Source organism: Festucalex cinctus, chromosome 6 (genome assembly GCF_051991245.1).
Source record: "Festucalex cinctus isolate MCC-2025b chromosome 6, RoL_Fcin_1.0, whole genome shotgun sequence".
NCBI lineage: Eukaryota > Metazoa > Chordata > Actinopteri > Syngnathiformes > Syngnathidae > Festucalex > Festucalex cinctus.
Window position 1 is genome coordinate 9584806 of NC_135416.1, and position 17252 is coordinate 9602057.

At 40.2% G+C, this 17252-nt stretch overlaps 2 protein-coding genes across 5 annotated transcripts in view; both read right to left on the reverse strand.

Moving 5' to 3' along the window:
- Positions 1–4225, reverse strand: part of rhbdl3 (rhomboid, veinlet-like 3 (Drosophila)) — a 34756-nt gene extending 30531 nt beyond the window's left edge. The window contains exons 1-3 of one of the 2 annotated variants that reach the window (XM_077525277.1): positions 4013–4225; positions 3411–3855; positions 1509–1532 (exon numbers count right to left, since the gene is read on the reverse strand). In XM_077525277.1, coding sequence (XP_077381403.1) covers positions 1509–1532; positions 3411–3530 — 144 coding nt within the window. In that variant the 5' untranslated portion in view covers positions 3531–3855; positions 4013–4225. Of the gene's footprint in view, positions 1–1508; positions 1533–3404; positions 3856–4012 lie in introns of both variants that reach the window. The other variant, XM_077525276.1, reaches the window with a different exon arrangement.
- A 990-nt stretch (positions 4226–5215) lies between these two features.
- On the reverse strand, positions 5216–17023 carry rhot1b (ras homolog family member T1). Of its 3 annotated transcripts, none has more exons than XM_077524603.1 (20): positions 16658–17023; positions 16120–16178; positions 15975–16056; positions 15586–15629; positions 15395–15448; positions 14431–14483; positions 13941–14049; positions 13417–13518; positions 12858–12956; positions 12672–12780; positions 11722–11842; positions 11338–11422; positions 10977–11122; positions 10587–10687; positions 10312–10442; positions 10140–10223; positions 9925–10047; positions 9632–9834; positions 7902–7966; positions 5216–7129 (listed from the first exon to the last, which is right to left on the reverse strand). In XM_077524603.1, exons 1-20 carry the CDS (start codon positions 16692–16694, stop codon positions 7122–7124), a joined length of 1815 nt encoding a protein of 604 aa, XP_077380729.1. In that variant the 5' UTR covers positions 16695–17023; the 3' UTR covers positions 5216–7121. The 3 variants fall into 3 exon arrangements, with proteins under 3 accessions (XP_077380729.1, XP_077380727.1, XP_077380728.1); XM_077524601.1 differs by having other exon boundaries at positions 7902–8024; XM_077524602.1 differs by lacking the exon at positions 7902–7966.
- Positions 17024–17252: the final 229 nt, after the last annotated feature.

Genomic DNA, 17252 nt, shown 5'->3' on the forward strand with positions numbered 1-17252 from the left:
GTGTACTCATGCACACACAAGGCAACCTCTTTCCTTTCCCATAATCCCCTGTGACCTCCTTTACAGAAAAAAAAAGGGTGAGTCTGACACGAGCCTCTGACTCACCCCATTAAATCCCATATGCATGCACACAAACACTTACATTCATGCACACCATTTCCCCGAAGAGAAAGTGTGGGGCCCCAGGGCAGGCAGGTGCTGGGGCAGCCGCCCAGAGTGAGGACTGTGTGTGTATGCATTTGTGTGCGTGTGGTAATAGGGCTCCGTCCACCGTCTGTCAGCCCAACCTGCCGCTAACATCAGCTAGTCTGTGTTCCCCTCTCTTGTGATTATTACCAAACTGGTCTGGCTGATGTGTGTACGTGTATGTGTCACCCCAAATGCATTCACACATTTCCGACAGCGTGTGTGCTACTGGTCGCTGCAGGAGTCTGCTTTGACAAAAGTCAAAGCCCCGGTTGCACTTTTTAGCGAGCCGGCGGGCTTTTAAAAAAAGGATTTAAAGCGAGCAGCATGCTGCATTTTAATCTAAAAATACATTTGCCTAATGAGCCTAAACGAAAACGGAGCTGACGGGAAGAGAGAGTGTCCAATCTTCACCAGCTGAGACCCAAACAAATTGGAGAAGTCCAACGACACCGCTTGACAAACAGATGTCTTGCAGCTACAGTTGAACCTCAAAAGTCAAAATCGACCTAGGCTTTTAGAGAAAATGCTGCTCGAACTAAAGTTACCTCAATTCAGCGAGCACACACTTGATATCAAAAGACGCTTTTACACTACGTCAGTGCTTCTCAATTAGTTTTTGTTACGCAAGGAAGAAGAAAATGTTTCGCATCATTTGTCTATAAAATTGTACGTACACTTCTGCAGAGGAGCTAATTCTCTTTGTCCATTATGTCTATTTTTTGACAAAAATTACAATTATTATTATTGCCTTAATAATTTCCTCAGGATTCTTTGCCTTAAACCAGACCATGAAAAATTATTATTATTAATTATTCATGGATATAACATATCTAATATTTGGTTAGAATTTTAGTGTTTTCTAAATAATAATACAAATGATGATAATAATAATAATAATAATAATAATAATAATAATAATAATAATAATAAATGAATCTAATTTGGAACCATTTTTGTCAACACTTTTTTTTTCGATACTGTGTACCCATACCTATATACAAGGTGTTTCGAAATCAGAACAAATCAGAGGTTGAACAGCATCTCTGAGGTTCCACTGAACTTCCATTGCAGTAACAACAGAAAAGTACTTTTCGGAAAATATGTCACCAGTTATTTACAGTCCAATCAAGTGCTAGAATATATGTTTACAATGTATTCAATCTGAGTGTATTCTAATATAGTCGGCTGACTTAAAATCATTGACCTTCATCAGGTAAAACAAATGTGATTCTCCAGCCAGACAAAGAGGCCACACACAGGATGAACACAAATGGGTGATGGAAGCAAAAGTCGAGATGTGTTGATCTTGCAGTACGTACCTTGTCAAATAGCTCCTTCCATTTCTGGGAAAAGAGAAGGAGAAGAGGGAATTTAGACATGAGGCTCAAGTACCTGTTTAGAAAAGATGATTCTAAAAATACTATCCTAAACATGCTGTGTGCACTGGGCTATTACCTAATCATTGTGTTCACTGAGCTGCAGCCGAAGATAATATGAAAGCGAATGACAACAAGGACCTGCTCATTTGTGTATTGCCTCCTTCTGCCAAAACTAAATGACGTCATTAGTGGCTTCTTCCATTATTCTGGAACACGTTCAGATGCTTTACATCCACATTCAAAGCCAATTTGAACTAAAACTGTGACTAGAGAATGTTAAGTGATGCCCAAAATTTTTAGTGTGTTGGTGGGAATATTGTAGCCATTTAAACATAACTTATCGGCGGTGGAAAAAGTAGAGAACTGCTCAAAAATGTACTGATAAGATGTAGTGTCGGCTGTTCAGAAAGTCACAGTGAAGTTTCCTTTTCAGATTTTAAAGCGCTCTTTTAAATACCAGATACAAGCTGTCGGGATGTTTCATGTGCAAAACCACGGAGACGAGAAGCCGGGCTGGAGTCCTCCACACTATCGCTAATCAAGTGACTGTCCCTTACGGATTACAAACGGTGGAAGGAAACAGAGGGGGGGGAAAAGAAGAACATGCTGTGCTGCTATAGATTTCTTTGCCTACAAGTCTTTGGGCTAATGGTGTCTTGAAAGTCAGACACAATTTAAATTTGTACCTTGACCACATTTGTAACTCAAAACATGTCAAAACAGCTTTCCCCATTGAAATGAATGGAATTGCCATCAATCCGTTCCAGCCTCCAGAAAATAAATAAATAAATAAATTGTTGTAATGTGTTTTTAATTAGGAAACTTAGTACTGTATATTATACTTTATATTAAATTACAACAATTACATAATTAAATAGAATATAAACAAATAATGCATTTTTTGTCACACTTTCCCCATCAATGCAAAACCTGCTGCTCATGGGTGAGTATTGTTATATTATCCGTTGCTTATAGTGTAAGAAAACCGCTGCATATATACTATATAAATATGTCAATTGTTAGCCTGGGTGTCTATGGAATTTCCCATTGTATGTTAGCATTTAGGTGAAAGAGACTATGTGTTTTTGGTTTAAATACACAACCTTTTGACAACGTAGAGTGCTCAGTGAACCTAACGTGCATGTTTTTGGAGGAAGCAGGAGTACCTGGCAAATTTTATACTGAGCCAAACTGAAAGATGTGACCACAAAAGCATGATATAAAACTCAACCATGAAGTTTGTGAACCAATCTAACCCTAATACACGTAAAATGTCAAATTCCCAGATACACCTGTTTCACATTGCAATCACTCTGTAGGCTTGTTGACAAATTTTGGGAAACAGAATCCATGGACAATGTCAAACACTGACTGAAGACCAGCAAACCTTTCACAGGAGAAACTGTTTGATATTTCTAAAAGTATGCAACAGTGAATCATCAATTCATCATCATTAAGTTAGCGCAGCAGCATAATCTTTGAATTGTTCATTAGGCCGTCAGGTAAAAATAAAGCTTTTCAATACAAATGGCAGTAGAAGAACCAAAAGCAACTGAAAAGCAGTATTTCAAGCTAACAACTGACTGCAATGACATACATACTAGGTGGACCTAAGCCTGTATTGAAATGAAAAGGTCATTATTAGTGTTTATATTTCCATATAACTCCTGTGTTCTTTGGTTTATTCATTATATTATATAGAATATGATATATATTCGAAACATGTCTGTTAATAAAAATATATGTACACAAGGAGTTTCTGAACACCCTGAATCAAGATTTACTATGCAACTGTGTGTGTCCCAATACTTTTGTCCACCAATAAAGTTAGCTCACACTCACGTCTTCGGGAGCCACGGGAAGGACTTCGGTGCTCTCCAGCACTTCTATTTCGTCCCCCTCCGCGTTGGCCGCCACCGCCGGGGAGGAGGTGACGGTCAGCTCCCGGTTGCCTCCCGCCATCCTTTCCGGTCACCCGCGGTACCTCACCGACGACTTCGCATGGCTTTCCCCGACTATGGCTCCTTCCCCGGCGTACTTTCACTTGACCACCATCGTCGTTAGGTGAGTTCAAGTGACGAAAGAAAACATCGGAGAATTGGCTACTTCCACAACCGCTGGAGGGAAAGTTGACACATCCGTGGACTAAAATATGATAATTAATTAGAGAAGTCCGTATTTTAAGAGACAAAACTAGGATATTCCCATTTAGGAGAAGGAGGCGGCAGGTGTCCAAGTTTGGGAAGCAGCCAGGATGCTGCGCAACAGAGGCGAGGAGTAGAGGACTCTAGAAAAAATAAAAAATAAATAATGAAAATGACATCATCGAATACTAACAGCAGTGAATTCCATGTAACACGACTTGAGTCCAATACACCGTTTGTATCCAAGTTAATGCAGCAAACACAAAAAAAGCTTTCATTTTTAAATGTGCGTCACGATACCTTTTCCAGTTTGGTACGTTTAAGCGAAGCTATCTCCACCTCGTGGAAGTCCCACAGTGAGTGGTGGTGAGAGGTGTCTGCTATCCCGGCGTCCTCTTCTGCTGCCGGCTGGTTTAGCTCCAGGAGGCTCCAGAGCTCCACGCACGGAGGGAGAAGGGAGGAGATGGGGAAAGCTCTTCCCCTGCCTCACCCCCCCTACCTCCCAACCTCCTCCTTCCCTTTCAGCAGCTGACTGTCACTCAGTGACACTCACACACTCGGTTGAAGTCATTTTTCAGTATTGTGAACGTCATGGCAGAAGATGTCATTTATATATGGGGGTAAATTGAATATTTATTTCCATTTTAGCTAGCTATCTTTCTATTTTAGGGACATGTCACATTTCATTCAGATTCTGAAAACTATTTATTTCACTTGGTTTGGATGGAACAACCAAAACAGTTGAAGATGCTTTTAAATATGACTTGATGTTACGAAATATTTTTTTTTAAAGCATGACTAAAGATTGTCAATTTGTCACCATTAATGAGGCTATATAACAGCATGAAGACAACCTCCCATGCGGTGATCAATAAACTGTACCATTTTAATTATAGTGGGAAGGAAAACTGCAGAGACACTGCAACAGGTGTTTTATAGTTTTGCATCATCAGTTCAGCTATGCTTTGTGTACACAGCATCAACAAGATGAGTAATTCTAATTTTTTACTGTTCATCGCTTGTTGTATGGCGTCATACTACATCGCTGCTACCTAGATTAAAATGTGTCATGGGCAGCCCTTGACTCGTTATCATCCCACGAGTCATTATATGCATAGTCCTACTTTAAGAGCTCAAATGTAAGGGAGGGGGCACACTTGTAAATTCCAGGTGATTTAGGGGATTTTAAATTGCCCCTAGTTCCACATTCGAGTGTGCTGCAACTTCACCAAAAAAATAATAATTCAGAAACAGGTTGTTCAGTCAACTTGGCACCCATACACATAACAGTGGGGTAGAATTGTGTATGTGTGTGTGTGTGTGTGAAGATGCATGGAGGATGTGACACGGATGAGCTTTATTGTGTGTACACCCAAATTGCAGGTTAGCCCGAGAGGGAATTTAATATTGACATCACCATAAACCTGTAAATTGATTTGACTTTAGTGGCATTTTTTTCTGTGCAACGCTGCCATCTAGCTTAAGGAAAAAACAGTCACTGCACCACGCTGACTTTTGTTTTATTTGTCCATTTTGACTCACATGTATTGGATTTCATTTCAAATCTTATTTCAATCTTTCTGTGTGGAGTCTGTTCTCTTATAACCACTAACCTCTAAATTGAGGGGAAAAAAATGTTTTTATGTGCTTGTTTCCCTATATGAAAACACTCAGACATGTCAAGCCAGACAATTTATATTTATTGTGAATTCTCCAAAAGGTGGGGCCTGGTAAATATTGTAAGAGAGGGAAGCAATGCCAATTTAGTCCGTCGCGATCAAAATTTGATTTATGGCCTCATTCGCTTTGATGTCCTTTGATGACGTAGGATGAAACGATAAAAATGATCGATCGGGGGTCAAGAGGTCACGATCAAAGGCCTGGTATGACGTAGGATGAAAGGGAACGATAAAAATGATCGATCGGGGGTCAATAGGTCACGATCAAAGACTTTTTTTTGATGACGCATGAAAGGAAAACGATAAAAATGAGAGTTAGGGTTAGGATTTCAAAAAGAGAGAAGTGTGCCTGTGTGTGCAATATGGGGGGAGGGTGGGGCGGTGGGGAAGGAAAAGGCTGGTGAGGGGTGTGCGTCTGTATGTCTGTGCAGCACGAGGATGGAAATTAATCGAGCATGATAAACCTCCAAACCAAATTGGCATTGCTTCCCTCTCTATTGTACATCCAATTTCACCTTATAGAGGGTAGTTGCACGTTGCAGACTGAGATTGTTGCATCTTCCACGACAAGGAAGCTTAGTGAAAATTTCGAAGGCGTGATAAGGAGAACCTAAGATGTTTTCATTTTCAGCTACATAGCACATAGTAATTATGGCAAGTAATGGATGGAATGTGGTCAGAAATGGTAAAACATGCAAGTGTATAGCAACATGACTGGACATTGTACACGTCACGTCCCATCCACACATTTGGCCATAAAAGGCCAAAAAATAAAAATAAATGCAAACTTTCACTTCTTAAAGTGCCATGGCAACCTGTCTGAAGGACAAGCACAGTTATTTACAATATATACACAATCGCTCATTAAAATATTGCATCTCTCATGGCTTGACAAGTGGTCACCAGGCAACAAAAAAAAAAGCTTTATATAGAATACACTCATAAAGAATGCAATATGCTTCAAACAGCAGCTTCTGCTTATAGTCCTCCAATATAAATATATTGTTTTCTTTCTACACACATGCACAATAAGCAAAATTAGACTTTGAAGTAGAAAATTAAATATTGAAGCATTTTTTCTTCGTAGCACACTGAAGACGAGTGCATCTCTTGAGTCAGAAAACTGGTACCTTTTGTAGATGCACAAGATGGACAAAAGTATTGGGACACCTTGCAATCAAAAATATGAACTAACACTCCCTTTTGCAGGTATAACAGCTTCAAATCTTTCAGACGATTTTGGAGCACGTCTTTGGGTTATGTCCATTTGTGATGTGGTTCTTCTACACCAACCCCACCCAAAAAATGGATGCATAAAAGGTATACAAAATATATTGTTCAGATGGAAGACATAATACGGAAAATTCACTTTTATTGTCTTTTTGATAGCCTCCACAAATCAGGCTGATTTCAGCAAGACAAGAAATGCAGCGCACAAAGTGAACTTTACTTTATCTTTAGGGTATTTTGATGAAAGCATGTCACAGACATGTTATTAAAACGGTTTTAAAACGTCTAAAGGGGTAAATCACACCCATATCCGAGTGACTGTCCCAACACTTTTGTACATATAGTGTGTACAAGGAGAGTTTGTGAGTGGTAATGAACTAAAGAGAGGCATCACCGCGGTTTGAGCAGAACTCTGTACATTGCGAAGCCCAGCACGGCAAAGACAGTGGCGCCGACGCTCGCGCTCAGCCAGAAGGTGGAGCTCTTCAGGTCCGCTTGGCTCATATGTCTGCGACAAAGACAGAAGAGGTACTTGTGTATCGTCGTCACACCCTTCAAAGAACTGCTATTGAGGTGCGTGAACAAAGAGGGATGCGTAAAATAGGATGACATGGAGAAAAATATACATCAGTGACATGTCAAGGAGGGAAGATGGTGATGAAGTGGCAAAAATAAAAAATAAAAAAAAAAGATGAGAAAGGGTCAAGCGTGATTGCTCAGTAGATGAACAAAAAGAATATCAACCTCATGACAATAGAAAGGCTCAAAATATAAACACTTTCAACAACACGCTGGCTGGAGAACACAAGGAAAAGTAAAAAAAAAAAATTTATATATATATATATATATATATATATATATATATATATATATAAATAAAAGAGGGAAGAAATTGACATGAAAGAATGTGATGACTGGAGGTTCTGTTAATTGAACAAATTTAGGATTTCAGGTCCTTACTTAATGACTGCTCCTAAGGCAGATGTTTTTTGTTTTTTTTAATAGGCTGTACTCTTATTTTGGCTGCAATTTAAAAATAACATTAAATATTGAAAATCATGTTCGGATCTCCATCTCTTTCAAATCTCAGACTTTGGATTTTGTTCTTTTGGAGACAGAAAAAAAAAATAGAATACAGTTTTACCTCAGCTTAGCTGTGATCATAAATTGTTGTTCATGCAACATTTTCCAGATTCTCATGTGAAGTAACTCGTTTGGAAATGTGGAAATAAAAAAAGAATGACGTATGGATGAGTAGAAAGAAGATCTTGGATTAGGACCTGCGGAGAACCACAGCGTGGAGTTTGGCCCTGACCGTCTGCAGGAACTCGGAGTTGAGCAGGTTCTGACACAAGCAGAAGGTGCAGCGGTTACAAGTACACATGCAGCGCAGTCGTGCATGGCTGAGGAGAAAGACACACGCATGCAAGAGGACGAAGCTTTAAAAGATACCACCACGGAGAAATCTGCTCAGAGCTGCTCCCAAAAGAAGGGAATCAAAGGTAATAACATGGTTAAAGTCCAAGAAAATTCAGTTCAATCAAAGTGATGATGCTGCCTGAAGGATGGGATGTCTCACAGCGAACGAACGCGAGCCCCCCCCGTGCTTGAGTGGGAAAAACATAACAGTGCCGCGGGGCAGCCAAGTGTACCGATGCGTGAACGTGAGTGAAGTCAAGTGAGTGACGCAGCAAAGTGGTGAAACATCTACCACGACAAGCTTTGTCTGACTCCTGATGTGCACACAAGCGCAAGGTGTTGAATGCTAAGTCACACTTAAAGCAGGTGTTTTTTTTGTTTTTTTTTGCTTGGGGCCTTGCCCTACAATTGTGAAATAAAATACACCTTTTGAACGCAACTGTCAGGGCCTTTAGACACACACAAATCAACACATAAACAGAAAGTGTAATGGGGGGGGGGGGGATCAAAGGAGGAGAAGAGGGAAGGAAAGACAGAAGGCAAGAAAATAAGGGAGGAAAAAGGGACTGAAAGAAAGGACAGAGGGGAAGGAAGGAAGGAAAGAAAGAAATGAAACAAAGAAGGAAGAAAGGAGTAAATGGTAGAAAGGAAGGAAGTTAAGAGCAAGCAAGAAAGTAGGGATGAAAAGTAATGGAAGAAAGAAAACAGTAAAAATGGGTAAAAGGAAGAAGATGAGGAGAGAAAAAAAAGGAAGAAAAAAATCAAAGATGGGACGAAAGACAGGAAAAAAGGGATGACTGATGAAATGAAAGAAAGCAAGGAAGGTAGTAAGAAGGGAATGAATTAAATAAAGGAGAAAGGAGGGAAAGAGGATGGAATGAAAGCCAGAAAGGAATGATAGGAAATGAAAGAAGGGAAATGGAATTACAAGAAGGAAGGAGAGACAGGAATTAAAACGCAAGCAAGAATGGATGAAGGAAAAAGGGTAAAAACAGAATGGAAAATATGAAATTAAATTAGAAAAGAAGAAAGAATGGGGGGAAAAAAGAACAATAGGACAAGAAAGAAAGGAAAGAAATGCAAATAAAGGAGGAACAAAATGAAAAAGGAACAAAAGGAAAGGAATTATTGTATTAAAAGGAAAGTAGCAAAAACAGAAGAATATAGGAGGTAAATAAAGGAAAAGGAAGTTTGAAAGAAAAAGAAAGGAAGGACGTCGTGTGAGTGGGCATTTAATTATCCAATTGCGGACAGTTTCAGGAATTTAGACGTAAGGAAACGGGGGCTTTATTTGAGCAAATGCTCTTTTTTGTTTCTTTAAATATACTAATGCTCTAAAATGTGTATCTTCTTTCACTTGACTTTCACTTCAAATTCCACCATAAATACCGTATTAGCTTTACAGACATCATATTAGCTGTGCCGGTAGTGTGCTTTGCGGTTATGTCTACCGCGCCACATGGTGGTATAACTGACACAAAACTATTGATTCATTCAAGTGGGCCACTATATGATTTTCATTTCCATCACCGGATTCATTCAGCTGCCTGTGAGAAAGGAACATACATTGTTGTGCTGCAATTCAACTTACGGGTACATGGCCATGGTGCTGAGTTTGGTGTAGATGTCTCTACTGGGCGGGCCCGCAGTGTTGCAGGTGAACGACTGCGGCGGGGGCATTTTGTGCCTCCGACAGAACTCCAGAGGACTGCAGCCGTAGAACTGTTTGGTCTCGGGCATGTCCGACTTGGCCGCGATCATCATGCACGGGATCTTACTGTCCATAAAGTATTGCTGGGAACGCAAGGGGTTACATCCCCGTTTAGACGCTGATAAAAATCAGAGATTCTTTTTTTAAGAGAATGATTGGCATGGGAATTGGACCTTGAAGACTTTGGCGCAGTAATCGAAGGAGTATGGGTTGCTGACGTCATACACCAGGCAGATGATGTCACAGGCCAGGTCGGCGTCACACAGGTAGTCCAAGTTAGGGAACACTTCATGAAGCTGAGAAGACCAAAAAAAAAAAAAAATGGAGTGAGCCCTACATAGAAATCTAAATTTAAAGATAGCCATGAATCTTATAGAGGGACACTTACTAGAAGGTATTTCTCCTGACCGTAAACAAAGGTCGTGGTGATGGCGTAGTAGGATTTATGCTCCTCTTTGATCATCTGCTGGTGCTAAAACGACGACAATAATAAAAATCACAAAAGTAGCAATATCATAACCGTATTTCATGTGTTTTTCATGACATATTTTGCGGTTTACCATCAGGTTTCTGCCCAAAAAGGCTTGGAGAAAGCCGCTCTTCCCACTGCTAACGTCACCAAAGACGTTACAGCGGAAGACGCCGCGTTGCGTCTGCTTCTTCTGCAAGTCAATCTTCTTATCCCTGGTCACTGGTGGGGGCAAATGTAAATACGCATCAGAGGATTAGTTGGGACCTGTCCCGTGCGTGTCACATGCCCTCAAGTCTCAACAGGGTTCAGCAGTCGTGTATTTAAATAAATAAATAAATAAAAAGATGTGTTGTTCCAGTTTACCCGTTATGCCTGCTGCTTGGGACTCCTGCTCAGCAATGATTGAATAACCAAGGTAGCCCAGATACTCCAAGCAACGCTGCACATCCAGATAAGTTGTTAACCTGGATCAATTAAAGAAAATAAGTGCAAATACTACCAATTACAGAAATGAATAATTCTTTGGTGAAGAAATTTTATATTATATTATATATTCAACTAATATTTTACATGACTTTATATTATTTGCAATAAATTACTGGAAAATGAATAAATAGATTTCAAAGAACATGACAGAACAGGACTCTTGATAATGTAAAATGCTCATTCGGCTGGATTTAAAAAACAGCCTCATGAGGCCCGTGTGCAATACTTTACCCATCACTGTGTTAGAAAAAAAATTAGGCCACTCACGTCCACTGTGAGAGATATCCCTGGTAAGTAATCCAGCCCTGCTCATTGGTGCACACGGTGTTGTTGACGTCAGGACCCCAGGGCATGTAGGGAAAAACATCAAACAGATCCTTCAGCTCTTCTGGCGACAAGGCACAGTCACGGTCCTGACATAACAACAGAGCACAGCACGTGATCCACTTTCAATGTCGCACTTTCCTCCTCTAAGCTCACTCGCTAATTCTCCTGTCAACAAGTGAAATCAGGCGTCAGCGGGGGGGTTAGAACGGGCTGATTCAGTAGGTGGGGGGCACTTAGGTTATGCAGACTGAGCAGCTTTTCGGAGGTGAAAGAACATGCAGCCAAACAGCAAGGATTATACCTTGTCATGTTTGTCGAAGACACTCTGCAAGAAGAGGTAGGCTGTGTGGTTGAGCTCTGTGGTGCAGTCGGGGGGAACTTTCAGCCTGTAACATCAACAAGTAATACAACTGTCAAGGAAACAGGCACTTGAGAGGAAGACAGTGGAAATACAAAGCACTAAAATACAAGGACAAGTACCCCTGAGCGCCTATTCATGGTTTGATATTCATATTTACTAATTCACACTTGTTTTGTGGAATCTGTAATCGATTTGGGAAGCTACAGTAGGTGGTGATAATGTACAGGGAATGTAAACACACCAACGGTGAAAACTGTGCATGATTGCCTAAAGGCCCAAGACATCAACCTTCATAATGATAATGTCATCATAAACAGGACATACGGAGGGAAGAGGTAGTCCTGATTGAGCTCCAGGTCATCGTCGTATCCGAACCTCCTCAGCACCGTCCACGTTGTTTCGTGGCGACCTCGCTGGATGAACAGCGTGTGGAGGAACAGGAAGCCTGACAAAGAAGGTCATATTAAGAATGAAGACAAGAAGATAGGACTCTTAACATTTGCACTACGAGGTGCATTGGGAACAGTTTCATCCAGCTGAAATGGCACAATAAAGGCAATAAAAATCTCAACGTGTGATTGTCAAAGTGCAGCACATGTACCACTGGTGGTTTTCAGGCTCCCTCTAGTGATATACAAAAGGATCACTGACTCAGTACAGATCAGCTGTAATTACAGGGATACTTCACTTATTTAGCCCATTATAGCAAAAAAAAGTTAATATTTTGTCTATGATTAATTTGATACTTCCATTATTTTTCACGTACAATTAGTACCTTTAAAAACACATTTTGTAACTTGTCAACTGAAAATGACATCACAAGGGCTCAGGTAACCAATCACAGCTCACCTGTTTTCTAGGTTTGGTCATGTGACATTCACAAGCTAAGCTGTGATTGGTTACCTGAGCCCTTGTGATGTCATTTTCAGTCGACAGCAAGTTGCAAAATGTGTTTTTAAAAAGGTACCAATTGTACGTGAAAAATAACGACAATATCAAATTTATTATAGGCAAAATATTAATGTTTGACTGCCAAAAATGGCTAAATTAGTAAAGTAACCCTTTAACTTTTAGGTTCAATACATCATCTTCAAGAACCATTTGTTGTTAAACATTTATGCACAAATGCCTTCTGAACCATATCAAAATAACACTAAAATGTTTTTTTGTGGAATCAAGTTAGTAGCATAAAACAAAATGCTTTGTGCTTGGCGGTTGCAAACATAACCACCACAAAGTGTTCATGCGTGCGTTTGAGTTTTAAGACCACCAACCTTTTAGAGTGAGCCCATTGTCGCACACTCCATCACTCAAATTCTTCCTCACGACATTTTTCACATCCTCCAATGCCTGCGGCTCCAGTGGCATGTTGAAACATGTTCTCTATGTGGACACAAAATAAAATATGTTGGAAATGGAAACATTCAATTTTGAATAATTTCAGAAAACACAGAAATTACCTGAAAGAAGTTGAGCTCACTATCATTGAGAATGCCGTCGTTGTCCAAGTCGGACACTTTGAAGATTCGAGTCAGTGCTTTTGCACAAAGTGGCTTCATCTAGGAGCAAAGAACAACTAAATTACGCATTGGCATTTACAACCAACCCCATAGAGCAGTGGTGGACACCTTTTTGTGCTCATAGGGCCATATTTGATTTTTTATTTTATTTTTTTGGGGCGGGGGTAAACAGATAAATGGGCCAGGTCATTTGTAGATGAGGTAAAAAAACAAAACAAAAAACAAATATAATATATATATATATATATAAAACATATTTACATACATAAATATGTACAAATGTGCAGTGTGAATAGTGTTAGACACCACATCATACATGTATAAAATGTGTGTAGTAGCTGTACTTTGCCGTGCAATTGGTATTATTATAATTTCAGCGTCACAGTAAACGTGTTGCAATGAACAACAGACATTATATTGAGATCTCAAGTGTTGTTATAAACTACATACTACTTAATAAGCCAGAAGAACGACTTCATGCAGAGTTGCCAACACTTACATCCTTTTTCTCTGGACAGTAGAGGGGGCCTGTGGGATGGAGGACAGCCTTTTGGGCATAGTAGAACAACTCAGAGATGTTCTTCAGGTTCTTTGCTGAGCACTAAAAACAAGAATGGTGAAAGAATGGTTTGAAAGGTGCTTTACGACTGGCCAGCACATGAGTCCGATGTAGTAAATAAGCTTTACAGCCTTTAAAGCCGGTGGAATCACATTTGACTTGGCATGGGGGGAGAATATCAGTGACAACATTCTCTCGCCCAGCGGGTGTGTCCACGTGTGTGCATTAGGTGCGGTCCAGACAGGGAATTAAAACACAGGATCCGTCTGAGCGCCCATGCCTGCTCTAATTATCTCGTCTGAGAAAACACAGGTGATGACCCGTACGTGGGAAGAAGTCAAGTATTATTTGTATGCTATTCAACACATAATAAAACCATTAGCTTAGTATGTAAAGACGTGGCTTTTCAGATGGGAACTCCTTTAAAAAAATAAAAAATAAAAAATAAATAAAAACTTTCCCACCTCTACGCAGGTCTCAATCTCGCTGTACTGGTTCATAATGGGCAGGATGGTCTCCATGCTGCTGTGCTCCACCAGGTCCGACTTGTTTCCCACCAGGATGAGAGGAACCCTGGGACATATAGCAACACACATGAGGAGAAAATTACGTAAAGTTGAATTTTTATTGGGTCTCTGGAATGCCTGCCCAGCCATCAAGTGTAAAATTAAACATAAATTTTTTGTTAGCCGCCTATTCTCAACATGTATGTGAGCGAGCCATTCAAAACTTGCCGCCATTGTTTCATATCAGGAGAGTTAATTTACATGTCCGTGCGCCACATAACACAGTGTAGTGCATGAAGTGCTGCCTCCACGAGTAAAAATGCTTTTATTGTCTTTATGGGGCTTCTTACACCCCACCGCCCCCTTTTAACAAAATGTTTAGTACTGTGCTTGTAAATTTGCAATGGTGGCTCTCGGTAGATACAGTGCAGTTCTAAAACACACAAACCTGCTATCCTTGTCTGTGTTGTCAAGAATGAGTGGAATCCAATAGCTGGTCACCTAACGGAGAGAACAAAAAAGGTGCCATGAGCAATGACATTTCCAAATTATTAGCACCCAGCCATCCATTTTCTACTGCACTTGTCCTCATAAGGGTCGCAAGTGGGATGGAGCCTATCTCAGCTGACTTTCGGTGAAAATATTTACTCCATTATATTAAGCTACGTTCCGCTTGTTGCTTTTATTTGTACCCATTATTGTCTGCACAATCTCTTTGTTTTAGCGTGTCAGAGAACTTAAGCCTCGGGTGCTGTCATTTAACTGTCTGCAACGTTTGACTACATTTCACCAATGAAACTGAGTCAGGCAGTCACATGACCTCAGAAGCAAAGTTTTTAAAGCAATCAGGGCGCGGAGCCATAAAGCCTGGTTCATGGTGTCAAAACACACGGCAGGATTATCTGTTAAAATTAGTGTTTGCGTGTCAACGCGTCCTTACGATTGTCGGAAGGGGAAATTCGGGGCTAAAATCGGGCCAATTCTCCTGCCGTGTGAAACAGTCTTAAGAGGCAAAACCCCTTTGTACTCACATTCAAATCACATTTAACTTGAAGACTAAGAAAAAGAACAGCTATGCTCCATCTGTAATCTTTGTCTGCCTAAAAAATGTCCACATTTCAGCCTACAAATACTCCACTCCAAAAAGTTACTCTAAAACCATTTCTTTAGGCTTTGCCTTAATTTCTGATTATTTTTCCTAAAGATTTCATTCAATAATTACTAAATGTTAGGCAATATCCGAAGTTACATATTTCTGTTTTATATTATTGTCTTATTTGAGGTTATTGCTGTCTAAACCCACCAAAGAACGGAGCAAAAATGCAAACTCCATACTGGATCTAGGACCTCATAATTGTTTGACAACTATTAACATTACGGGAATTATTATTATTACTTGGAGCAAAACTCACCTTCTCTATTGACGTCTTATTGTTGACTGAGTACACAATGCAAATCACATTTGCCTATATGAAAAGAGACAAGGGGCCAGTAAGTGTCTGCTGTAGTCGGCACTTCACTTTATGTAGGACATGCGAAAAAAAAACCCCAACAACAAACAAATTAAAAAAATAAAATAAAAAAGCAAAAACCTGATACTGACCTTTGAGATTTCTTGGAACAACTGCTCATCTGTCTGCTCAGCTTCTGCGCAGGGAAGACAAACAATATGATGAATGATAAAACATAGAACCACAAGATACAACCAGAAATTAAACTTCTAGCGTTATAGAAAAGAGCCTGACTTGCTCAGTACAATACAATACAATTAAATCAATATTTATCTAATGTATAAATTATTTTCACAAGAAGATTCTAACATAAAATAGACAATCATCATGTATCTGAATTATTAGCGGGAAAAACAGGAGGTTTACCAACATACTGTTACTTGTTCCTTCTTCATTATAGGCTTCAAAATGAGCATGTAAATTCATGGAAGTTCTGGTGACAGGTTCCACAATGTAAACATGCATTTAGGCTTTCAATTACCTGAATAGTCCACAATATGTGTGGGGACTCTCTCTGGAGTGACATCTGCAGGTATGGTTATCTCCTCAGCTCGGTAAGGAACCTAGCAGAAAACGTTCACGTCATACTCTGCCAAGTTTAAGTAAAGATAGTCAGTCATCCCTACCACAGTTGGGAACTCCTCGCTGACCAGGGACATGATGAGAGATGTCTTTCCCACCTTGGCTGTGAATCAAACAACATGAGTGAGAATTTACAAAATGCACCATATCCGTTGCCCAATAACAAACCTGCAGTTCAATGCAAAGGTTCATGGACGCCTGACCAAATATCAGTGCCAAGCAAACTAACCTATTGTGAGACTACTGTCCATATAGTTTAACGCCCCTAGTGAAAATGGAGGTAAGTGACAAAGTACCATTGACAACCATTCCCAATTATGGACAATTTAGTCTTGCATGATGAATCAAACATCCATGTTTTTGGAATGAAGAGGTCACGTGCTATCACACAAAGTGTGTTAACATGAGTGGGATCATGCCTGCAAGGTTAGCAGTAAGGTCCTGTATAAATTGAAGATACTAAATGTAGGCTAATAGTGAATGGCATGCACATATTGTGTAAAATTAATGGTATCCAGTTACAAGTGCAGCAATGCAGATGGACATACCACAACTGCGAAATGAATAAAAAAGTACACTCACGTTCGCCAACCAGTAAGATCCTGACGTCCTTGCGCATCGTCGCCGGTGTGTCGTTCACCCACGCCACTGCCGTACAATGTGTCACACATTTATGCTCCCGTGGGCAAGGAGGATGCTCACAGCCCGGCTAGCAAGAAAGCTAGCTAGCGGCTACGTTCGCACGTCAAGGCGCCGATACTTATATTGCTCAACATGAAACAGGAAGTGTTAAAAGGAAAATATTCGTAGCATAAGCTGTTTACGTTAACAAGTGAGTCGTAAGCCACAAAGTGACGAGGAGCCTCGGTGGAAGTGCAGGGAGCTCACTTGGCTAATCTTACAGCATTAGCATGTGGTAGCTAGGCTCTTTGACCACGCCTCTCCAAGTCAGCTGACCGAGGAGTGGAGCAGATGAGCACGACTTCTCTTTTCTTCATTTGATGGTTTGTTTGTTTTTTTGGGGGGGGTCATTTTTGTTGATTGCTACGCCCTGTCAGTTCATTATTGCCAAGTTGCTATGTAGGTTTAAATGAAGATTTCTTTACGGGACGGCGTTAGGTCCACAATTAAGCATTTTCATAGTTTTTATGAATGGATCGGGTGAATTAGTTTTAGG